This window comes from Aulonocara sp. 'chitande type north' Nkhata Bay, linkage group LG19 (genome assembly GCF_057382095.1).
Source record: "Aulonocara sp. 'chitande type north' Nkhata Bay isolate Kocher_YH1m ecotype deep benthic linkage group LG19, A_spYH_male_GT1.1, whole genome shotgun sequence".
In the NCBI taxonomy this organism is placed as follows: Eukaryota; Metazoa; Chordata; class Actinopteri; order Cichliformes; family Cichlidae; genus Aulonocara; species Aulonocara sp. 'chitande type north' Nkhata Bay.
In genome coordinates, this window is record NC_141362.1 from 27,218,114 (window position 1) to 27,241,215 (window position 23,102).

The 23,102-nt window shown below is 41.9% G+C and overlaps 3 protein-coding genes across 3 annotated transcripts in view; 2 read left to right on the forward strand and 1 right to left on the reverse strand.

The window, feature by feature from the left end:
* The window catches only part of rlf (RLF zinc finger), a 26,801-nt gene extending 20,593 nt beyond the window's left edge, over window positions 1–6,208 (reverse strand). The window contains exons 1-2 of the mRNA XM_086275772.1: window positions 5,981–6,208; window positions 3,973–4,127 (exon numbers count right to left, since the gene is read on the reverse strand). Of these exons, the coding sequence (XP_086131898.1) occupies window positions 3,973–4,127; window positions 5,981–6,208 (383 nt within the window). The remainder of the gene's footprint in view (window positions 1–3,972; window positions 4,128–5,980) is intronic.
* Window positions 6,053–8,744, forward strand: znf593 (zinc finger protein 593). Its single transcript, XM_086275774.1, has 5 exons — window positions 6,053–6,267; window positions 6,877–6,976; window positions 7,206–7,420; window positions 7,855–7,917; window positions 8,013–8,744. Exons 3-5 carry the CDS (start codon window positions 7,221–7,223, stop codon window positions 8,137–8,139), a joined length of 390 nt encoding a protein of 129 aa, XP_086131900.1. The 5' UTR covers window positions 6,053–6,267; window positions 6,877–6,976; window positions 7,206–7,220; the 3' UTR covers window positions 8,140–8,744.
* Window positions 8,745–12,650: 3,906 nt separating this feature from the next.
* Window positions 12,651–23,098, forward strand: selenon (selenoprotein N). Its single transcript, XM_086273823.1, has 12 exons — window positions 12,651–13,076; window positions 13,766–13,883; window positions 17,722–17,852; window positions 18,175–18,387; window positions 18,486–18,610; window positions 19,787–19,924; window positions 20,026–20,107; window positions 20,411–20,599; window positions 20,677–20,782; window positions 21,113–21,225; window positions 21,349–21,450; window positions 21,864–23,098. The coding sequence occupies exons 1-12, from the start codon at window positions 12,888–12,890 to the stop codon at window positions 22,029–22,031; spliced, it is 1,674 nt and encodes a 557-aa protein (XP_086129949.1). The 5' UTR covers window positions 12,651–12,887; the 3' UTR covers window positions 22,032–23,098.
* Window positions 23,099–23,102: the final 4 nt, after the last annotated feature.

Here is a 23,102-nt window from a genome sequence, read left to right on the forward strand (position 1 = left end):
AGATGGAAAAGAGGGAGACTAGACTCACTCCCACTGGTTAATAGTTATTACCACTTAGGAAAGAAACAATCAGCGTTGGTGTCTTTAATTGTCAACGCTTGATCTCATTTTCAGACAGCACAAGCCTGCTGTATAGGTGTAATGACTTGAGTTTACAGAAAATGCTTGAATTTGAGCTACATTAGACAAAGTTGAGTGAGCAGGCTATTAAGGACTTTGTAAATAATTGAAGAAGCTGAGGGGAGTGCAGCTGTAGAGAAAACAATATAAAAAATTAAAAAAAATAAAGGAAAATGTGTTTTTATAATCTGTGTAAAACAATCCTTTCTTGAATTTTATTAATATAAAATATGTTTTGACCAAATGATTTGCCTGCTGATTGAGGAATTGGTATTATTGCTTCTCTGATCAGGAGTGAGGATATTGTTCGTGTAAAACTGCTCTCTCGGTGGTGCTGCAGGTAAAGCCGTTTGCAAGTGGTAAAAGATGGAGCCCTGCAATAGAACTGTAGTAAACAGGCTTCCTGTCTAACCAGAGAAGATGAAGGCTGAAGACACAAACTCTCAGAAGAGCTATTCACTGGAAACTAGTAGACAGAGAGAGGACAGGCCCACCTGCCCCATCCCTCTCGCTGTGGGGAATGAGGCACAAGGGGGGGATGTTACTGTGAACAGGTCTCAGGTGGCCCACCCCCACAGAACGCATGCAAAATAACCCAATCTGATCCTGCAGGAGGTGTTTGTATCAGACTCAGTCACTTCTCTAGTCTACTGCATTTCTTTTCTGTTTGGTGCTTTCACTTCCTTTTGCAGTGCACACTCAGAGCCTGTATGACACACTACCAAGAATGTTGATTCCAAGTTCCAAGTTCCAAGTTCAACTTTATTGTCACTTCAACCATATACAGTTTAAAAATACACAGTGAGGCGAAACAACGTTCCTCCAGGAACCAAGGTGCTACAAGACAAGTTAGTGCAAAAAAAATAATAATATATAATATATCTAGTAATAATATTGTGCAAAAGAGCATTTACAGGTTGGTGTGTGCGATGGTTTGGTGGTGTAGGTCAGTGTGTTTGCGCTTTGTGTTGGTTAGTCAGTCCAGTCTCAATGTTTTGAGGTATTTGAGTTAAGCTGAGTGATAATGTTAGTGTATGTGTGTGTGTTTATCAGTCAGTCCCTTTTTGCTGAGGAGACGGATGGCTTGTGGAAAAAAGCTGTTGCACAGTCTGGATGTGCGTGCCCGAATGCATCGGTACCTTTTTCCAGATGGCAGGAGTGTAAAGAGTGTGTGAGAGGGGTGTGTCCGATCAGCCACAATGCTGGTGGCTTTGCGAATGCAGCGTGTGGTGTAGATGTCCTCAATAGAGGGTAGAGAGACCCCGATGATCTTCTCTGCTGTTCCCACTATCCGCTGTAGGGTCTTGCGGTCTGATATGGCACAGCTCCCAAACCAGACAGTGATGCAGCCGCTCAGGATGCTCTCAATAGTTCCTCTATAGAAGGTGGTCAGGATCGGTGGTGGAAGCCGGGCCTTTCTCAGTCTTCTCAGAAAGAAGAGACGCTGTTGGGCTTTCTTGTGCAGGGAGCTGGTGTTGAGGGACCAGCCGAGGTCCTTCTCCAGGTGTACACCCAGGAATTTGGTGCTGTCAACGATCTCCACAGAGGAGCCGTTGATGCTCAGCGGTGAGTGGTCGCCTCGTGTCCTCCTAAAGTCAACAACCATCTCTTTTGTCTTGTCAACATTCAGAGACAGGTTGTTGTCCTTACACCAGTCCGTTAGTCTCTGCACTTCCTCTCTGTACGCTGACTCGTCGTTCTTGCTAATGAGACCCACCACGGTCGTGTCATCAGCGAATTTAATGATGTGATTTGAACTGTGTGTTGCTACACAGTCATGAGTCAGCAGTGTGAACAGCAGAGGACTGAGCACACAGCCTTGTGGGGCCCCAGTGCTCAGTGTGGTGGTGCTGGAGGTGCAGTTCCCGATCCGTACTGACTGAGGCCTTCCGGTCAGAAAGTCCAGGATCCAGTTGCAGAGGGAGGTGTTCAGGCCTAACAGGCTCAACTTTCCGATCAGTTGTTGGGGGATGATCGTGTTAAATGCTGAGCTGAAATCTATGTACAGCATTCGGACGTGTGAGTCCTTCTTGTCCAAGTGTGTCAGGGCAAGATGGAGTGCAGTGGAGATGGCGTCGTCCGTTGAGCGGTTATGGCGGTATGCAAATTGCATTGGGTCCAGTGAGGGGGGCAGCAGGGTCTTGATGTGTCTCATGACGAGCCGTTCGAAGCACTTCATGATGGTGGGTGTAAGTGCGATAGGGCGGTAGTCATTGAGACAGGACACAGAAGACTTCTTGGGCACGGGGACGATGGTGGTGGCCTTGAAGCACGTGGGGACAACGGCACTGCTCAGAGAGATGTTGAAGATGTCGGTGAGAACATTTGCCAGCTGATCAGCACATTCTCTGAGCACTCTGCCTGGGATGTTGTCTGGTCCAGCAGCTTTACGTGGATTGACTCTGCGTAGTTTTCCTCACCTCAGCTGTAGTGAGACACACGACCTGGTCGTTCGGAGGAGGGGTGGTCTTCCTCGCCGCCACGTCGTTCTGCCTGTCGAACCGAGCATAGAAGTTGTTAAGCACATCTGGGAGGGAGCCGTCACTGTCACAGGCAGGTGGTGTCGTCCTGTAGTTAGCGATGGCTTGTAAGCCCTGCCACATGCGTCGTGTGTCGCCGCTGTCCTTAAAGTGGTTGTGGATTCTCTGGGCGTGTGCGCGCTTCGCCTCTCTGATGGCCCGAGAAAGTTCAGCCCTCGCTCTTCTAAGCGCCACCTTATCTCCCTCTTTGAAGGCAGAGTCTCGGGTCCTTAGAAGTGCACGCACTTCCGCAGTAATCCACGGTTTCTGGTTGGGTCGTGAGATGATGATCTTGGAGACAGTGACGTCATCGGTGCACTTGTTGATATAGCTGGACACTGATGATGTGTACTCCTCCAAGTCAGTGAAGTCGCCGTAAGTTGCAGCCTCTCTAAACATGTTCCAGTCAGTGCTCTCAAAACAGTCCTGAAGAGCAGAGATGGCTCCTGCTGGCCAGGTTTTCACCTGCTTCAGAACCGGTTTTGATCGCCTGACGAGTGGTCTGTATGCTGGAATTAGCATAACAGAGATGTGGTCTGAGTAGCCGAGGTGGGGGCGGGGCTCTGCCCGATATGCGCCGGGGATGTTTGTGTAAACAAGATCCAGCGTGTTTTCTCCCCTCGTTGCAAAGTCCACATACTGATGGAATCTAGGAAGCACTGACTTGAGATTTGCATGGTTGAAGTCCCCAGCAACAATAAACAGTCCATCCGGGTGTGTATTTTGCAGTTCACTGATCTTTGTATACAATTCCCATAGCGCTTCCTTAGCATTAGCGCTAGGTGGAATGTACACTCCGATAATGAAAACAGTGGTGAATTCCCGTGGTAAGTAAAAAGGTCTGCATCTAACAGTCACAAACTCCACCAGCGATGAGCAATAACTAGAGACTAGCACAGAGTTCTTGCACCATTTCTCGTTGATGTAAACACACAAGCCGCCACCGCGAGTCTTACTGCACAGAGCTGCATTTCTGTCGGCGCGAAACGAGGCAATTTTTGTAATGTTAAAATTAAAAAAAAAAAAAAAAAGGCTGTGTATCCAAAAACATTAAGTTACACTAGTAAAAAAACATGTTGGTATTCCTTTTGTTTCAAAGCATAATAACTGAGTTTGATATACCTGACATGACATTTGTTGTGATATGACTATTACACATGCACACAATACGTATAGCCTTTGTCTATACAAGTTATATTGAAATGATTTCAAATTGCTCCCATGCATAAACCAGACATTCAAACTACTTTGACACCTATGACACCTCGCACACATTCTCATGAGATAATCAATTGCTTATCTCTCATAATTCAGTATATTTTACAGTACTCACAAAGCTAGCCGCTTCAAAACGAGGGCCACTCTGTCGGACTCTGCCGTGAGGTGGGATCGAGCTGAAGCAAAGCAGTTTATGGACAGACAGTAGACCTCCAGAAGAGGCAGCCCATGTTCCATGGAATTCCTGCTTCCAGCATAGTGCATCAGTGCCTGCAAAGACACACAAAGGCATCAGAAACTGAAAAAAATTGTTGATGAAGCAGATTTGAAAGTAGAGTAGAAATATGTAGTAGCAATGTTCAAAAACTACAACCAGAAGAGGAAGCATTTGCCATGGATGATCAAAGGTTTTCACCTTAGGGAGATGCCTGTCTATACCTGATTGATCCCAGCTGACACACTGTCTGGTGTGTGCCTGCTGTGCTCCAGATTGGGCCTGAGGGGACTTAACTGTTGCTTTAAAACAAAAAAAGGAAGGAAGACTTCATACAGTACATGATCATCACACATACATAATGATCTCATACTGTATATGACCATTAAATTTGAGTTCTTGGGATGATTCAACCTGGTATAATTTCACACAATTTAAAACAGAATCAAATTCAATTAATTAAATTAATATTACCTACAAGAAACAGGTGTTTTATATAACTCAACATTTACTGTTAACAGGGAGGAAGGTCTCGTTTCGCGCAAATACTCAGCGATCAGCTGTCCTTCAGGAACAGAGAAGTCAACATCTACACCCATCTGTCACCTGCTTGTAGTTGGTGGGTATACACATTAAATCATCATAGCGCTATCAGCATCCCAGGAGTCTCATTTGCCAGATAGAAGGAACTTTTCTAGGTGGTTCTCGTGCCCACAGAGGCACTAAATTAATTCCCCTCTGTCTAAATATACAGTACCCTCTCAAAGGAAGGTAGGAATAAAGTCTAGGCCCTAAAGACCTACATCAGTGTACTAATTACATCCCTGAGATTTCCGACTGGAATTGGGAGTCACACAGATCTTTTTGCCTTTGTTTTACGAAAACCTGGAAGATTGAAGTTAAAACTGTACTGAAATTGAGTTTTAGTGTTAAATCAAGTGTCATTTTACACAGTTACCAACACCAAACATGGGAACGCATACAATCTTTCAACTTACTTATAAGGGGGAAGTTAGAGCTGTTGAAATCATTGAGAAATATTCAAAAGCAGACCTGTCAGGGTGAACTAGCTAATGAATTACTCCTGCTATACCATTCTCAAAGGCTGCTGAACAGGTTTCAAGGGAAGCTCTCTAATGGTTGAAAAAACTTGCAGAGTCCCTTAAGCAGCAAAAATGAAAGTGATACCTAGTTTTTAGTTAAATCAGATCCTTTAGAAAGCGGAAGCCACAGTAATTTCCCTACCATGATGACTAGATTTGTGTTTTAACTGGACTCCAATCTAAGATTTCTTTAAGGGAGACTAAAAATCTCCATTGTCGTAACTGACAGATGCGCAGGTTTAGAAACTGTCACATTTCAAGAGCACAGGAAAAGCGTATTTTCTTGAAAGTGGTCAAAATGCAACACTCCTTAGTAGCTAAACGCCCCCCAACAACAAAAATATTATGATAAACATATCTCGACGCTGCCCCGCCCCACAGGCATGCAGTAATACATGATCTGCAAACTGTGTCAATAAATTCATACAAACATCTGTATTACATTTTCTTCGTTGCCACCATAATCACTTCCCAAATAAAGCAAAGCTAAAAGACCTTTGATCTTTGAATGTAAGGCGACTCGAACCTGCAAATTGAGCAACAAATCACTGAGCTGCAAATAAGTCCAACGGCCGTGAGTTGTTTGGGTGTAAAAATAATAATAATAATAATGACAAAAAACACAAAAGCATATGCAAATATGCGCAAAAATAAACGTACTGCAATTGGGTGTAATCCTAACCTAAACTTGGCCAGTTAGCTAACAGGCCAGCAATTCTGCTTGCGGGATGCGAGAGGGAAAAAAACAGTCCTCGGTGAGCTAACGATAGGCTAATTGTAGCTTCGATGCTGCATGTACACATTACCTGACAGAAGTTATCGCAGTACTCCGTGGAAGACGCTACGGAGATTTCTTGTTGCCTGAGAACGTCCTCGAAAGCTCTCAGTGTGGCCAGCAGGTTTTCCATTGCAACTAGGGTATCTTCGGCCGTGTCCAGGGCCCAGTCGCTCCATTCGTGCTCTGGTTCGACATTATTCTCCGCCATCTTCACTCTCCACCACAGCGCGTATGCAGTGCAGTCTGACGACCCCATTCAATGCTGTCGGAATATTTAAATACATCAGCTGAACTGACACCAAGATCACCTGAAAAGTAAGTAGAGGGGGTGGTAAGAGCAGAAATACAAAGTGGGCTTGTACTGTTATATTCAGGCCGTTGTTGCTATTCCTTTTTAACCGCAATATCGATATACTTTATTTTCTATCCAATATAAACTTTGCTCTCTAAATTTATGCGAACAGTAATTCAGTTATTCTGCTTGATTTTAGCTCTGTGTGCTTTTTCTTACATCCATCTCTTTCTATTCTATTTTTTTCAGTCTGAAAATAATAACCTTTATTACAGTTTTTCTCGGGTGGTACACTGACACTGATAGTTACGCAAAGCACCAAAAGGTAGCGTGACATAGAGCATAACACACCTGACAGTTTATCAGACCAGAAAAAAATCAACTGCACTGTACCCCCCCCAAAAAAAAAATCGTAATAATTGGTTGATCAAATATTATTCAACTTTATTCGACTTCGGTGGCAATTTTTCGCTAAAACTGCATGCCAAATAAGTGCTCAGCTAGCGCTATTAGTAAAAATCCGATATTCTAGGAAAATAAATGTTAATCTGAAGTGAATTACGATTAAATATAATTTTGTTAGCGTTTAAATTAAAATAGTTAAGGTGTTTTTATTATCGCCCCACTGTTAGAGACCGGGAGTTTCGCGCCCTCTGGAGGTGACTGCGTAGTATCGTTCTACTCCATTGACCCGGAAATAGATTTCACTTCTCTCGGTCACACGTGTGGAAGGTAAGCAAAGTCTGAAAATAACATCTGCGACGGCTTATTAGATGTAGATCGGCTGCAGTAACGATTGATTAGACGTTGAACGCATATTTTTGATCGGTATTTGTAAATAGATTCTAAGAATATTAACTGGGAAGTATCAGTGAAACAATCGAAAGATTTTAATGTTGACACAAGTCTGTGACGTGTCTGCGTTCATTTTGGGTGTTTAAAACCCTTTTGTTTCACACAGTACCAACTGGTTATCATGGGGAAGTCCAAACAAACCCGAAACCACAACAATGGCAAGAAGAAGAACATTGCAAAGACCTGGAAGACAAAGCGCAGGACCAAAGACCTGGATCAGATCCACTCAGACATGAAGCCTGACACGGCTGCTAAACTGCTGCATCAGGAGGTTGACTACGATGTAACCGGATGTGCACAACACTACTGCTTACACTGCGCGTAGGTATTTCTCTGTTTACTGTAACAGTCCATCTGTTAACTGACTTTGCTTGATATATATGCTGCTTACTAAACTCTTAGTCTTCATCAGTATTTCCTTTAGTAAGATATTTAATATTTCACCTTAAGTTCTGCCGAACTTTTCCCATTGGGGTTGGAAAAGAAGTAAATCTTCCCATATGAAAAGCTGGAATGGAGAAATATTCTGTATTGTCCAAGTCTGAGGCCACAGGTCTCAGCTGGAAAAGGGTGGCGTACCCAATGATGAATGATTCGAGCAAATTTCAGTCCTAATTCAGGGTTCCAGATCCTCATGGCTTCCTTAAAATGAAATGCCCTCTTCTTATACTCTCTTATGCTGTGAGCTGTTCATCTGTTAAATTTTTAAGAAATATAGATTTTATTTTAATGTGATGGCTCTTCTTGTTTTGCAGGAGATATTTTGTGGATATGAGATCCTTGAAAGAGCACTTCAAAACTAAAGTGCATAAAAAACGGTAAGCGGACCACTCTACAGTCACATATTTGGACTTACAGCTCGTAATCCTATCCATGTAAGTTTCATGGCTTACCTCCTTTTTTCCCCATCCAGACTGAAACAGCTCAGAGAAGAGCCGTACACCCAGGAAGAGGCAGAGAGAGCAGCAGGCATGGGCTCATACATCCCTCCAAAAGTTGTTGAAGTGAAGACCCAACCATTAGAGGAGGACATGGAATGAAAGCCTCTGACATTAATCCACAGACTGATTAACTCATAAAAGAGGCATTAGCAGTTAATGCTTGCAGTTATTGTTGTCACATACTTTAGTAGCAAATCTGAAAATGCCTTTTGTGACAGATAATGTTTGTTTTTCAGCCAGCTGTGAGAAACGTGGTTGTTAAACTTCCATCACCAAGTTCAGAAGACTTCTCCTTACAATCAGATGCATTGTCTGCCTATGTAAATACAAAGGATGGTGGAATGTTTTCTACAATAATAAATTTTGTGGAGTTGATTAAGTCACATTACACATGTGGAGTACAGCAGTGCAGTTAGAGCTGTACCTGAACTTACCAGACAAAGAAATAGAGGAAAACATGCATTTCTGTACACAAAGTAATATTTATTTTTCACTCTAGTTGTTCATTTAAAATACTGGACAGTTAACTAAGTTTGACTATTGATAGAAAATGTAATTCTGCTGTGTACTGTAGACCTTATTTTGTTACTGCTTCAAATGGAGGGAATTGGAGATGTGCATAGTGATTCAGATGTCTGCGACCAGGCTAACTTATACCTCGTTAAACTTCTAAATGTTCTTAATTAAACAATCTTGAGACAACACTGCACAGAGATCATATCATCATGTCTCATTTTACAGGTCACAAGGATTGGGAATGACACAGTTGGAGTGCTTGTGCTTTAGTTGGAGGCACTGGGTTTCACACGTAGTCCCCTATTTTCAGTGGCGTAGTAACTGAGCAAACTATCATAATTTTAAATATCAGGAGTATTTTTAATGCTTCAGTGGAAATTCTTGGCACTCGATGGCTGTGTGAAATCTACAGTCCATGAGCGTTACCAGTGCTGTAGCCACCTTCGGCTGTTTGTTTGTGAGTCTCTTCATTCAGTTTTGAATTTAATTACCGAAAAGCTAATCTGTTAGGTTGAAATCAGGTGACGGATTGAAAAATATCCCATATGTTTGTCTTGAGAAACGCTTGGGTTGCTTTTGAAGTATGCGTTGAGCAAGAATCCGTTTACTGTGAATCTGTGAAGCTTTGATCAGTTTTGCAGTATTTGGCTGAATCTGAGCGGATAGTATAGCCTTGTACACTTCACAATTCATTCTGCTACTTCTATCAGCAGACACTTCCACTGTCAGCCATACATGCCCATGCCGAAACATTGTCTCTACCATGTTTGAAAAATAATGTGGTTTAGTGTAGATCTTTCTCCATACTTTTATCTCACTGGTTTCATCTTTCCGACAATTTTTTTTCCTTTGCAGCCTAATCTGGTCTTCCTGTTCTTGAGTGTAACCAGTGGGTTTCACTTAATTGTAAATCCTGTATTCATGAAGTCATCTTTTGATTGTAGACTTTCATAATGATATTCCTTCCTCCTCAACAGTGCTCTTGACTTAAATAGCTGTCGTGAAGGGGATTCTGAAGCAAGGCAGTAACTGCGATCTTCCGCTGTATTTGTCTTGTGTGGTTTTTCAGGCATTTTGCGTTTCTGAGCTGGTCACTGCATTTTTTTCCCCCCTGCAGAACTGTACCAGGTTGGTCAACCCTAAAGTTTTAGCTCCCACTCTGATAGGTTTGTTCTGGCTTTTCAGCTAATCATAGCCTCCCTGATAATTTCTCTGGGCCTCATATCGAGAAATCCAGTGACCAGCTACCAAATGCAAGTTGAAAAATTGGAATAAACTGCAGGTCTTTTATTCATTTTTAATAGAATAATCAGGTATATCAGGTGTCCAATTATTGTATAAAGTTGGCTATAATTCCTAAGCATTTACTGCAATACTTTTGTTCAATCCCTCACATGAAAGCTGGAAGTTTGCATTTTAATCACAGCTTAACTTGATGTAAAATCCATTGTGGCGGTGTACAGAGGAAAAACTACCATAACAACATATTGACCTGTCCAATACTTATTGACCTGACTGTATATGAAAACCCACATTCACCTGTTCACATTTATATTTGCACTTCAGTGGTTTTATCTTGTGGTGCGTGTATTGAGGGCAGTTTGTGGTTCAGTATTTTTCTCAGGGACACTGTGATACACTGTGATACACAGACTGAAGACATTTAATCTGTACCTTTTAAAACAACAGAAAAACCACAAAATAAAGTTCCAGAGAAAGAATACTGGAATATACCGCTGTAAGGTTCTTGGCCATTCAGGAGTAATGGACACATATAGAGAGACAAGTAGCTCTTTAGTCCTCCTTTGGGCTCCAGATGCGAAAGTCAGAGTTGATCATCAGAATAAGAATACTTTAATAAACCCTAAGGAAACTATGTGGTTTACAGTTGCTCCAAGACAATAATAGTAACAGATTACACTAATTGTATAATACAATATATTACAAACTTTTAAAAGTATAAGAATTAGCTCATTTATACATATCAAAAATGTTACAGAGGTCAAATATATATAATTAACATTTTACTCTAACCTGTACAACTTTGTCTTTGTTATTTTACTGTAGAGGATGTGCAAAAGGGTGTAACTATAGCAGTGTGTACTGTGCATTAGATGGAGGAGTTGTACAAAGAGACAGGTACAGGCAGGAATGATTTCCTGTGTCATTCAGTGGTGCATTTGGGTAATCTCAGTCTCTCACTGAACGTGCTCCTGTGACTGGCCAGCAGGTCATGGAGTGCGTGCAAAGGTATTGTCCAGCATTGTCCTTATCTTGGACAACATCCGCTTCTCCAACACCACCCTAAGGGAGTCCAGCTCCGTCTCCACAACACTGGCCTTGTGGATCAGTTTACTGAGCCTGTTGCCATCTGCAACCTTCAACCTGCTGCCCCAGCATGCAACAGCGTAGCGGAGGGCATTGGCCACAACAGACTTGTAAAACTCCTGAGCATTGCACGACAGATATTGAAAGACCTCAGCTGCTTCAGAAAATGGAGACAACTCTGGACCTTACTGTAGAGTGCAGTGGTGTTTGGTGTTTTCTATGAGTACACCAAGGTATGGTGTACACATAGATGATGAGCTGGAGATGATTCTGCTCACACCAAGTGACAAAGGAGTCAACCACAGCCCGGTACTCCATCTCATCACCCTCATTGATGCATCCAACCACTGCAGAATCATCAGAAAACTTCTGAAGATGGCAGGTCTCTGTGCAGTGGCTGAAGTCTGTAATATAGATGGTGAAGAGGAAGGGGAGGTGCTCCTGTGTTGCTTATCACCTTGTTAGACACACAATGTTAAAGACGCACATATTGTGGTCTTCCTGTAAGGTAATCAACAATCAAGGACACAAGAGATGCATCCACCTGCATCACTGTCAGCTTATCACTCAGAAGGGTTGACCTGATGGTATTGAATGAACTGGAAAAGTTGAAAAACATGACCCTCACAGGTCTCACCGGCTGGCCCAGATGGGCGTAGACAAGAATGAGCAGTTAGATGATGGCGCCCTCAGCTCTGAGGTGGGGCTGGCAAGCAAACTCAAGGGGATTCTGATGTGGCCTGACTGGGTTGGGGCTGGGCAACGATAAGTCTTTCCAGGGTCTTCACAACGTCCCACAGGCCTGTAATCCTGTGGCACTGAATTGATATTGCACTAAAATGTTGAGGATTCTGTGTGAGATAAGGCTACTTTAGTGCCTTTTGCTTGGGGGAGTAACCTTTTAAATGGGCCTATTGTACATCAATGATAAATACATTTACATTTATAAACCCATGGATTTTCGTAACTCATATGCCACCTTTTGAGGTGAGGAGGTGTCCATAGATCAGCTATAGCTATAGGTTCAAACCCCAGCTCTGCTGAGCTTGGCTCTTGAACAGGACCCTTATCCCCGCAATGTATATATTACAAAGCAGCAGATAAATAAATACAAACCGTCAATGCATTTAAGATAACCCAATTAATTAAGTGATACATGAATTGATTTTTCTGTTTAAAAGTAAGAGCGGAGATTTTCACTTTAAGCAAAAAGCTTCTTACATCTTAGCACACGCTTATGACACAGCATCAAAGTAAAGGTTTGATAGTTTTAATGGAGTGTTTAATTCTATTGCAGACAAATCTAACCATTAAAGAGAAGATAAAAAGAAACAAATGTTAAACCTCTGCTTCTAGATTAACTTACATGAAATAAAGGTAAGTAAAATCTAAATTTTGGACAGAGCCATTTGGCAGATACATTTATAATTTAACTCATTATAAAACAGTTGCATTGTTGCGTGAACAATGCAACCCTACGTCTTTAAATACAGCTAGTGCCCCAGTGTACCCAGTAGAAAGATTGTAAAGTTATACTTCCGGTTATTACTTTCAAAATAAATCGTAGCGCTTAGCTTAGTTTAATTGAGTTTTTCTTTTTTGCCAGTAACCAACAACAACTTTGGCATTTTGCTAAAAAAAATATTTGAATTCAAAACAAGTTGATCATAATATCATCAAAGAATTGCTACATTACGACACTCTCGCGCTTTTATTTTGAACGCCAAAACACTATACATCCGCTTTACCGTGCCAATTACATGCTAGCTTGACACCTTAACTGCATCCATATGGCTCGAGATTGGATGTGGGAAATAAGAAATCTGTGCTCCTAGCTAACGTTGCACAGCTGTTGCCAGCGGGGGTAACGGCCAGAGAAGAAGCGAGATCCTCTCCTGCGGGACAGAAAAAGTCCCGCTAGACTCGTCGCACTTTTTAAAAGAGCAAGTTTACACTGAAAGACGAACATGCCTTCGACTAAATAGCTGTGGTGGAGGTCGAGGATGGCCGCAGACGTAGATAAAAGAATCCCGGAGGAAGAGAAAAAGATTGCGCCGCAGAATGGGAAGCAGAGCCCGGGCTCGAGATCCTGGATCTACAGGGGGATGTGGACTTGGGTGGTCGTCTGTGCTGTTCCTCTGTTCGCTTTTGGGATAAAGTACTACCAAGATGCCCAGCTCCTCAAACGTCATGTAAGACCCAAATCTGTAATTATGTTATATCACAGTTTAACAGTGATCTCGACTTGGTGGGTCTAGCTGTGTTAATAGAAACTTTGCAGTGACCTTCTCGTCCTTTTGAGGACCCATGATTACATTAAAATCAGCGCAGGGACATTCTGCTGTTATCTTGCAGTAGTTTTCTCTGTAACCGATGTGTTTCGATTATTTATTTAGCGGACACGCAGTCACCATAAAGCTCCACATCTGCAGTTTTTCCACCCCCGTAGTGTTTTATTATAGGGGGTGGGTCTTTGTCACAGCTGCTAAAACTCACCCCCTTGTCCAAATCCAGACTTGTTTGGTTACTGAGGGTCTCCAAGTTGTTCTTGCACCTCCCTCCCCCTCTTCCCTCCATTGTAAGGTCACTGGTAGGCACGCGTCTGCTTCAGAAAGGGTGGTTTGACTGAAATGCATGCTAGGAATCTGCCTCCTCAGGGATGATCTTTATCCAGGCAGGATGCTCAGTCATTTGGGATAATGTAGCACATTACTTTAAATGTGTCACACATCTGAGCGAATGTTTTTGTAGTTGTAATAATTTAAAATATTTGCATTTCATGTGATGGGGTCTTAATGTCCTAATATTTTTTATGCTGCATTAAAAAAAAGCATATGAATTGACCGTGAAGATCAGTCTAATGCATGTGTCCCTCCAATAGGAAGAGAGTGTTCGGACACTGGGTGCCGAGGGGCTTTTTCTCTTCTCCTCTTTAGACACGGACCACGACTTCTATCTCAGTCCGGAGGAGTTTAAACCTATTGCAGAGAAGCTCACAGGTGCATCATGTTACCTTTCTTTGTGCTTGTCACTTTTGTCCAATCATTTTCCTTCAGTCTCCTTTGTTACCTATCCTTGTGGTCACAAGCTTACATATACTCATGAGGCATGAATTTCAAAGTAGGGCTGCCAGAAACGATTATTTTGATAGTAGACTAGTCACCGATTATTTTTGCGATTAGTCGACTAATTAGATCATGCATCCATTGGACGTAAAACGTACAGTTCATTGCACCAGCAGCATCTGCTCTTATATAACTATCATTAGCTTACAGCTTTAAGTGTGTAAGGTATGTGCTAACTAAAAATAAAGACAAGATGATAGTTTATTACATTTTAATGAAATTTGCAGATTGTTTCGGTGAAGTTTAATAAACTCCTTGCTATCTAAAATATAACAGGACACCGGAGTATATTCTCGAGCATCTCACACTTCTGATAATCAGCTGTCTGCTTGACATTTATTCAGCTGTGTAAAAACTATAACTTTAATCTCAGCTAAACCGATTTACTCAGGAACAAATAAAATACTAAAAAAAGCCAAACAATAACATTTGTAAGTTATCTAAGTGAATTATATATGTTTAACCTGAGTAGCGAAAGACAGCAGTGGGTTTGAAAACGATTTGCCGGGAGTCCGGTGCTCTCATGGGGTGAGCCTAGCCCCCGGCTAGCTATCGAGCTAGTGGGTAACAGAAGTCTCCGAAAACGTCGGAGCGCTTTTGAAAATATGTGGTGTCCTGATAAACTGAGCAGATATTTGAGGTTTACACAGTTACATTCTCGCCTGAAAATATGTTAAACGTTTATTTTGTGACCCAGAAAGAATAATAAGAGTAATATTAAAACTAGCTGCCACCACTGTTGGAAACTGAGCTGGGCTGCGCTATGAATTCTGGGACACAGCTTCTTCTTCTTCGGGGTTTAACGGCAGCTGGCATCCTTGTACATGCAGTGCTGCCATCTTCTGTTTCAGTCCGTTATTACACTCTTAAATCCTACTACTTATTCCTGCGGCTTTTGTGATCTTACAAAGCTTCAAACGACGCGTCGACTATTAAATCAGTCGTCGACGGTTTTGATAGTCAACGTAATCGTGACTATTCGACTAATCGTGGCAGCCCTATTTCAAAGTAATCAGATTTTACTGATTCGTTTGAATAGTTCTTTTTTTCAGGGTGGAATGATTGTGCAGCATACATCTTTAAGAGAAACTACCAGCTGTAGTCAATTATGATCACTAAGGAGAAGTTAATTGGACTTGGCCTTCAAGGTTAAAGACATTACAGAACCTTCGGCACCACTTAGCCAGTGGCGTGTCTAGAAAATTTTTGTTGGGGGGGCCAGGTAGGGGCACAGATTTGGAGAAGGGTGGCAGATTTAATTGGCAGGTAATGTTTTAAAAAAAAATTCTACCAACCCTTAACCATAATTCAATAATCCTATAAACCTAATAACCGAATGCACTTTTAACTCTTATTAGAATGAGATTTTAACCACTACGGTGCAAAGTTTTTAGATACTGCGTTGATAAAGTACAAGAGATACAATCAGTGCTTTGTCAGTGTTTACTCAGCATTCAAGGACAGCAATATTTGCATAGTATTTTTACTGACATATACTGCACATATGTTTTGGGCAAAAACATTTTTGAATATTAAAATACGAACATTTGTAGCAAACAATTGACAAATTAGCCAGTTCCAATGTAAAACTTTCTCTGCCTGTTAAAAAAAGAAGATAATCTTCTCACAAACTGGTGTTTGATTTTGAAACAGGAAAAAAGTGGAGAAACAACTGAAAAGACTAATATTTGAATAAAACCTGAAAGCAAGTAAATACTTTCTATGCTGCCTTATGGTAAACTTTGGTAATATTGATAAAGAACAACACTGGCTGATGATGAAATACATTCAGCTGGCATGGTGACACTGCCAGTATAACCTGCAGGGCTGGACTGGGACAGAAAATCGGGCATTTTGACTACAGACCGACCCACCAGGTATTAAAGCCATAAAGCCTTTGAATGAAAACAAACCCTGTTGTGACAGTGATGTACAGTCTTTTTGGTATATGTATGATTTCTATACATTTTACGTCAGATAAAAACTTTGGTTGTAAGATTTAGATAATTATTTAATAAAAGCTAGATATTTTAAATGAGAATAAGAAAGAAAAGTATTTCTTTGTGCCCCCTTTCCCTGTTAATGCCCTACCTGGCCCCCTGGCAAAACTTTGCTAGACCCGCCCCTGCACAGTTACCAGCTGTCAGCTACATAAAAAAGGATCCTGGTGGGTGGTCTTCACGTTTCCCTCTCACCAGATATCCAAACCGACATCATGACCAGCAGCTTTACAGCTGTGGCTCCAGCAAACATCAGCTGATACTAGAAATTAATATTAAATAAATTCTAACAACAGCCGATCAAGCTTAAACGTGCTGCTGTTGTTTAGCGCGACATCTGCTGGTTTCGTCTTTCTGGCGCAAAGTGGGCGATAAACAAACAAGAGAGAAAAGCCGATCAGCTGATCATCGATCAGTTTCATGATTGAAGTAGCAACAGGAGAGGCAGGATGAGAGAAGAGGCAGCTGTGCAGCGTAAAGACAGAATAAATCCAGCTTTGTGTCTTTTTCCATTCTAGCTGAAGTTCGGGACAAACGTCTCTTCTCAGCTCAATACGAAACGTGTAATATTTTCTCTGAATGAGGGACCATTCCATTTTTTTAAGGAGCCGTTGGCAACTCTACTAACTAACCTTATGATTAAAATAAAGTTCACTATCAGTAACATCATAGCAACCGAACAGCTGTATAAAAACTCCAAGCTGGCTAGAACGCAGTACGAGTTATTGCAACTGACAGTAAAAAGTCAGCACAACGAAAATAAACTCCACCTAAACTTAGTTCATATCTGACCCAGATAGACTGCAGGTCATAACTTCTTACCTGAAGTTCAGTTCACCTGACACTCGGACTGGCGGCTGCCTCGGGGCTCTCCTCCTGCCTCCCCTTCCCTCATCCACCTGCTGCCTCTGTGGAAGCCCCGCCATAGCCACCACCAAACAACGGAGTTATTTCTACACATCGACCTGCATCTGGCCAATCCACCACCTCTCATTGTTCATGCCGTTACAAAAAAAAATAAAAAATAAGTCAAATAAGCCCGATGGCCAGTCCAGCTATGTTAACCTGCAACCAAATCTGCAGCTCCATACAGCAATGTTACGACTTAGATTACATCTTATAACTCATAACTCTTATGTTAGCTCCCCTCAGTAGCATACTGTCTGAAATATTCCACGGCTGCAATAATTCTTTAAGTGTTATTTTTTCCTTGGTATTCTAATTTCGCCGAAGTTTACTAAACTCAACAAACTTAATATTACTTACCGGGACATTTATTCTGTCCTCATTTTCTTTCACCGAAAAATTGTTTCCTGCAGTGACCTCTTTCGTGCTTGGCTCTCCTACCTTTGCTAACGTGATGCGCATAGCGCAGAAGCGATGCTGCATTCACTTACACTCGGATATCTGAGCGTCACCGTGAAAACATAATCGGACATTTGATATTTGATTGAATTTTATTGTTTTGCCTTTGGGGTGGCACCTGGGGTGGCCAGTCTGGTTGGGGGGGTGGCCTGTGCCCCCCCAGGCCACCCCGCTGGACACGCCATTGCACTTAGCTATAAAGCATGTCTACTTGTTCCATCCTTGAAAAAGAACAGTTCAAAGAAAAAATTAAATGCCCCAAATCATCATGACATTCACGTACATGAGTGTATGTAAACTTGTGACCACAAATGTATAGCCTCACACTGACTCTGGTTTACTTACAGGGATTACAAACCCAGCGGATTTTGAGGAGGAAGCGATCCATGATCCCAACGGGGAGACTTTAACCTTGGAAGCCAAAATGCAGCCTCTCCTGCTTGACTCCATGACAAAAAGCAAAGATGGTTTCCTTGGAGTAAGACAATACCAAACTCTGCGTGCTTCCTTTATGCTGCTGGTTTATTGTTCTCTTTCTCATCGCTGCTCTACAGCGTCTGCAGAGGACTGCTTTAATCAAAATCACAGCACAGAAAATCCCAGAAGGGGCTAAATTATAGCATGTTGATGCAGTTATTGTTGATAAATGTGCTTGTACATTGTCTGACTGTCTTACTCAGCTCTTTGTGAATGCAGCTCATTCAAAAGGTGCAAGCAGCCTTGAATTGAATCCAGAATGAAACTGCTGAGAATTTGTAATGCTTGTGCTTTCCAAAATTACCTTCCTCCATCTCTTTCAGGTTTCTCACAGCTCTCTGAGCGGGCTGCGGTCTTGGAAGAGCCCAGCAGTGCCTTCTTCGTCCTTCTCTGCAAGCCAGTTTAGGGTGTTCTTGCCCCCGAAGAACAAGATAGAAGTCGGTGACACGTGGTGGGTGATCCCCAGCGAGCTCAACATTTTCACTGGATACCTGCCCAATAACCGTTATCACCCTCCCACACCGAGGGGCAGAGAGGTAGCCTAAAAATCCATCTCTGTTTGGCCTATGGTTAGATTGTAACATGCGATTATTGCACTGTATAGTGGCTGATGGTTCTTTGGCTCTTGGTGCAGGTACTCATCCACTCCTTGTTGAGCATGTTCCACCCTCGGCCCTTCATCAAAACCCGCTTTGCTCCGCAGGGTGCAGTCGCCTGCATCCGAGCCAGCAACGACTTCTATTATGACATTATCTTCAGGTGAGGAGGGAGTAAGGAGGATGGCGGTGTTTTTTAATACGTTTGAACTATTAAACTGCAAAATATGTGTATTATGCATTAGTGCTGATTGATGTCTAAAGCACACAGTGAATTTTAAATTTATTACGAGTCACTGTGTTCACTTTATTATTCTGTCAAAGGTTTTACAGGAATTCTGTGTGGATGAATTCCACTTTTAGTTCGTAAGGAAGCAAAAGATGGAATTATTTGTTTTTATGCTCATTCATGACTTTTTAGTTTCCAGCTTTAGTTCCATATGACAGCCACAAACCATAGACAGAGTGAGCCCGGTTCTGCCCCCCCCCCCTGCTATCGCCAAGTTCTTGTCACAGGGAGTGGGCTGATTGTTGGGGTTTTCTCTTTATTATTGTAGGGTCTTTACCTTGCAATATAAAGCGCCTTGAGGTGACTTTTGTGGTGATTTGGTGCTATATAAATACAATTGAATTGAAAAAGCACTCTAATTGTAAATATTTAAAGCAGAAGTTTCAAACTCGCTCAAAGGCATGTTGGAAAATGAGAAAAGCACGTATGTTGATGTGCTTTAAATAAATATGTAGACTGCCCTACGATCAACTCACAAGAACCCGTTTCACAAGCCTGAATGTGACAACTAGTGGCAGCTTTTAGAAGACAAAATTCAATCAGATAAAACACAATAATGAAGATTTACTACTTGTGATCTTGCATGTATTTCTACAAATCTCACGGAGCCTGTTTCAGGGGCCTGAAAGCAACAACTCAGTACTCATGTGGGAGATTTCAATTAAAAGAAAAACAGTTAGTAGTTATAGTAGTTAAAATTCTTTGACAGTAGCCTTTATCTCATTGCAGATGGTTGTACAGACCATTCCTTACACTTGGTAAATAAAAAATCAGTCTCCCGCCTCTCGCAAAATTGTCTGCCTCCAAAATGTCCTGAAAACCCAAAGTGATATGTGGGTAGGATTCAGTTAATTCTTGAGTTTGACACCTGTGGTTTGAAGTCTTTGTGATGCTGCTGTAGTAAAATAAAGCCTCTGACAGCTTTGTGAAGGTCGAAAATCAAAACACCGTGCAAATGTTATGACCCGACTCCCTGGTTAGTTCTTGTAGGGATTTCTGACAGAGACTTACGTGCTCTCAATTTTTACTCCTTCTGTTCACCCCCTGCAGGATTCATGCAGAATTCCAGCTCAATGATATTCCAGATTTTCCCTTCTGGTTCACACCAGGCCAGTTCACTGGCAATATTGTCCTTTCTAAAGACGCCTCTCACGTCCGCCTCTTCCACCTTTATGTCCCCAATAACAGGTAAATCCCTCTCATACACACACAAACTGTCACACGTGTTCATATACTCCCCTATCGATGGATCGTTGTGAAGTTTGGGTGCCACCTGTGCTGTGTTACAGGTCTCTGAATGTAGACATGGAGTGGCTCTACGGAGCCAGTGAGAGCAGCAATATGGAGGTGGACATTGGTTACCTGCCACAGGTATGGCTGTTTATCTCAACACTAACTGTTCTCATCACTGTGTAGCTACATCAGTATTGTTTTTGGCTGACTGTCCTAACTTAGTCTTTAAGCTAAGTCACATCTATTTGATTTCCAGTCAATCAAACAGTATTAATGTCACGGTAACTGCCTGTTTTGACTTTAATTTAAAATACATATGGATTAAATACTTATGAACGTGTGGAATTTCACAGAATGTAAAAGATGATCCTCAGAAAAGACACACAAGAGTGTCTGATGTAAAGCGTGTGTACTATGTCTAACGAGAACTTGCGTTTGCAGTTAGAGCTCCAGTCGGCGGGCCCGTCCACTCCCTCCGTCATCACTGACGAGCAGGGTAATATCATTGATCGGCGTGACAGCAGCAATGAGCCCATCCAGTTTGTCTTTGAGGAAATCCACTGGACCTCTGAGATCAGTCAGGAGGAAGCTGCTCGCCGCGTGGAGGTCACCTTCTATCCCTTTAAGAAGGTAATTCTCTATGTTCGAATAAGTTGGTCATTGTGTTATTGCACACAGTGTCGGTGTAACACTGTGCTCCTTCCCAGGTGTCCTACCTGCCTTTTTCAGAGGCTTTCGATCGAGCCCAAGCAGAGAAAAAGCTGGTGCACTCTATTCTGCTGTGGGGAGCTTTAGATGACCAGTCATGCTGAGGTGAGATAATGTCATGCTTCAAAAGTGCATCACAGTCATTAAATTTAAGCTGCTAGCTTTCTAAAGGCATACCATTACCAATTAAATATTACTGTAAAGTGCACTTAAGCCCATTTTCTGAAATGGCAGGTAAATACAGGTGTTACTAATGATGTACTAATTATGTTAATTAAGGATCTGTGACAGTTACTCATGTCATTATTAAAACCTGTGCTGGTTAATTATAATTCATTCAGTCTGCCAACTTTGACGACCATTACACCTATTTGGAGTTCTACCTTGTTCCTAATATGTTCACCGTATCTTTGTCTCCTCCCCACGCTTTTATAGGTTCGGGGCGAACTCTCCGGGAGACAGTCCTGGAAAGTTCGCCCGTCCTCGCCCTCCTCAACCAGAGCTTTATAAGCAGCTGGTCTCTGGTCAAAGAGCTGGAGAACCTGCAGGTAAGCAGCTACAGTGATGAAAAATCCAGAAAGTTGTGCAATTACTGAAAAATGTGCTTATCTTCTTACTTTAAGTACAGCTGTGTTTCCACTTAATAAATATCCTGCTTCCTGTTTTCCCAGGCTGATGAGCAAAACCCTGCGTTGAGTGAAAAGGCTCGCTTACACCTTGAAAAGTACAGTTTTCCTGTGGAGATGATGGTGGCTCTGCCCAATGGAACCATTGTAAATATTATTTTTCATAGAATTAAATCATAGGCAAAAGCACACTATTGGGAATATTAGGATAATAAATGTTGGCTATCTGCATTCTCCATGTTGCATTAGCAGTGAAACGACACAGTCAACTGTAAGGCTGATGGCAATGAAATAATAAAAATGAAATACGGTAACATTAGCTTAAGTGGATGCATCATATCCCTGTAAGTGCCCACACACTAGCCAAGCATAATAAAACTGGCAGAGATATGGAAGACTCTGCCAAAAATGTACTACATAGAAAGTTATTTACAGTTTTATTAGCAGCTATTGCAGAAAGTCTTACTTTGAAAATGCCATATTAACCCTGACTGACCAAGTATAGATGCGAAGAAGAAAGAAGCCTCTAAAGCCTTTTATCCTCTTTTATGTGGTTTCAGGTTCATCACATCAATGCCAACTTCTTCTTAGATCAAACTGCCATGAAACCCGAGGAGGAAGAAGCAACTTTCAGCTTCTCTGGCGGCTTCGAAGATCCCTCCACATCCACTTATATCAGCTTTCTGAAAGAGGGCTTGGAGAAAGCCAAGGAGTACCTGGCACAGTAATGTGTTTGAGCTAAACCAGACTGGGCAAATGATCCAAGATTAGGAAAACCTACTAAGCATCTGGTGGCGTTCCTCTTCTGTGTGTGTTGGCAGCTGGAAACATTTTTGCCTTCTGTACTCTTTGCTACTATTTATTTGGACGACTCTCTCGGTTAAAAAAAAAAGAAGTTTTATATAGTATTTGTATTGTGACAAGTAGAAATCCAAAGGCCTTCCACGCTGAGCAGGAACAAATACAGTATGTCACACATTTAGACTTGCTCTTTATCCTTGTAGCTGCTGAATAACTTAGCTATAAGATATAGATGGAGGCCTACCAAGTCCCAGATTAGTGTCAGTACCATTCTTTAGTGCGTTACATCCAGTATTGTGTTCAGTATTTCTTCTTTTATGTGGTGGTGTTGCATGTGCAGTATTTATTGACTAACTGAGCTTCTCTGCTGAGTGTACCCAGAGACGGAGCTGCTGTTGTTGTTTCCTCCAGCTGTGTTTCTGCAGTTAGTGAAGGCTTTGCCTGAAAGCTCTCCCCGAGCTGGGTAACGCCTGATGTTCTTGTTGAGGCTGCTGGAGGGAAACACCCTTCTCTGACTCGGGACAAAGGCATGAAGAGGAACTTAGAAACTGGACTGGAGAACGTAAAATGAATGAATCAGACGTTTTCCCATATAGCTTGTGTTTAAAACCAAATGTTACAATCTATTCACAGAACGATATGACCACACCAAAGAACTTCTCTTTTACTGTGTAAGCAGATGAATTTGTTAGGCTGCTTTCCTATTATGGCTCATATCTGTGTAAATCAGGGTGAAAAACAGTTGGATTGTTTCTTTAGTGAGGAGCAAATAATTTCTCTGTCTCTCTTCCCATCGTATAAACAGAACAGTTGGCATCTTCAAGTCCTAATTTCAGAACAGAAGAGCCCAATGATCTCACACACACACACCCATGTGAAATATCTTGCTGCTTGGAGCCTTTAGAGAGAAAACTCCCCCAATATTCTTCTGTAACTAGCAGTGCCCTTTGATTTTCACTTGTATAACAAAAACATTTTTTTTAAACAAAAAGAATTGT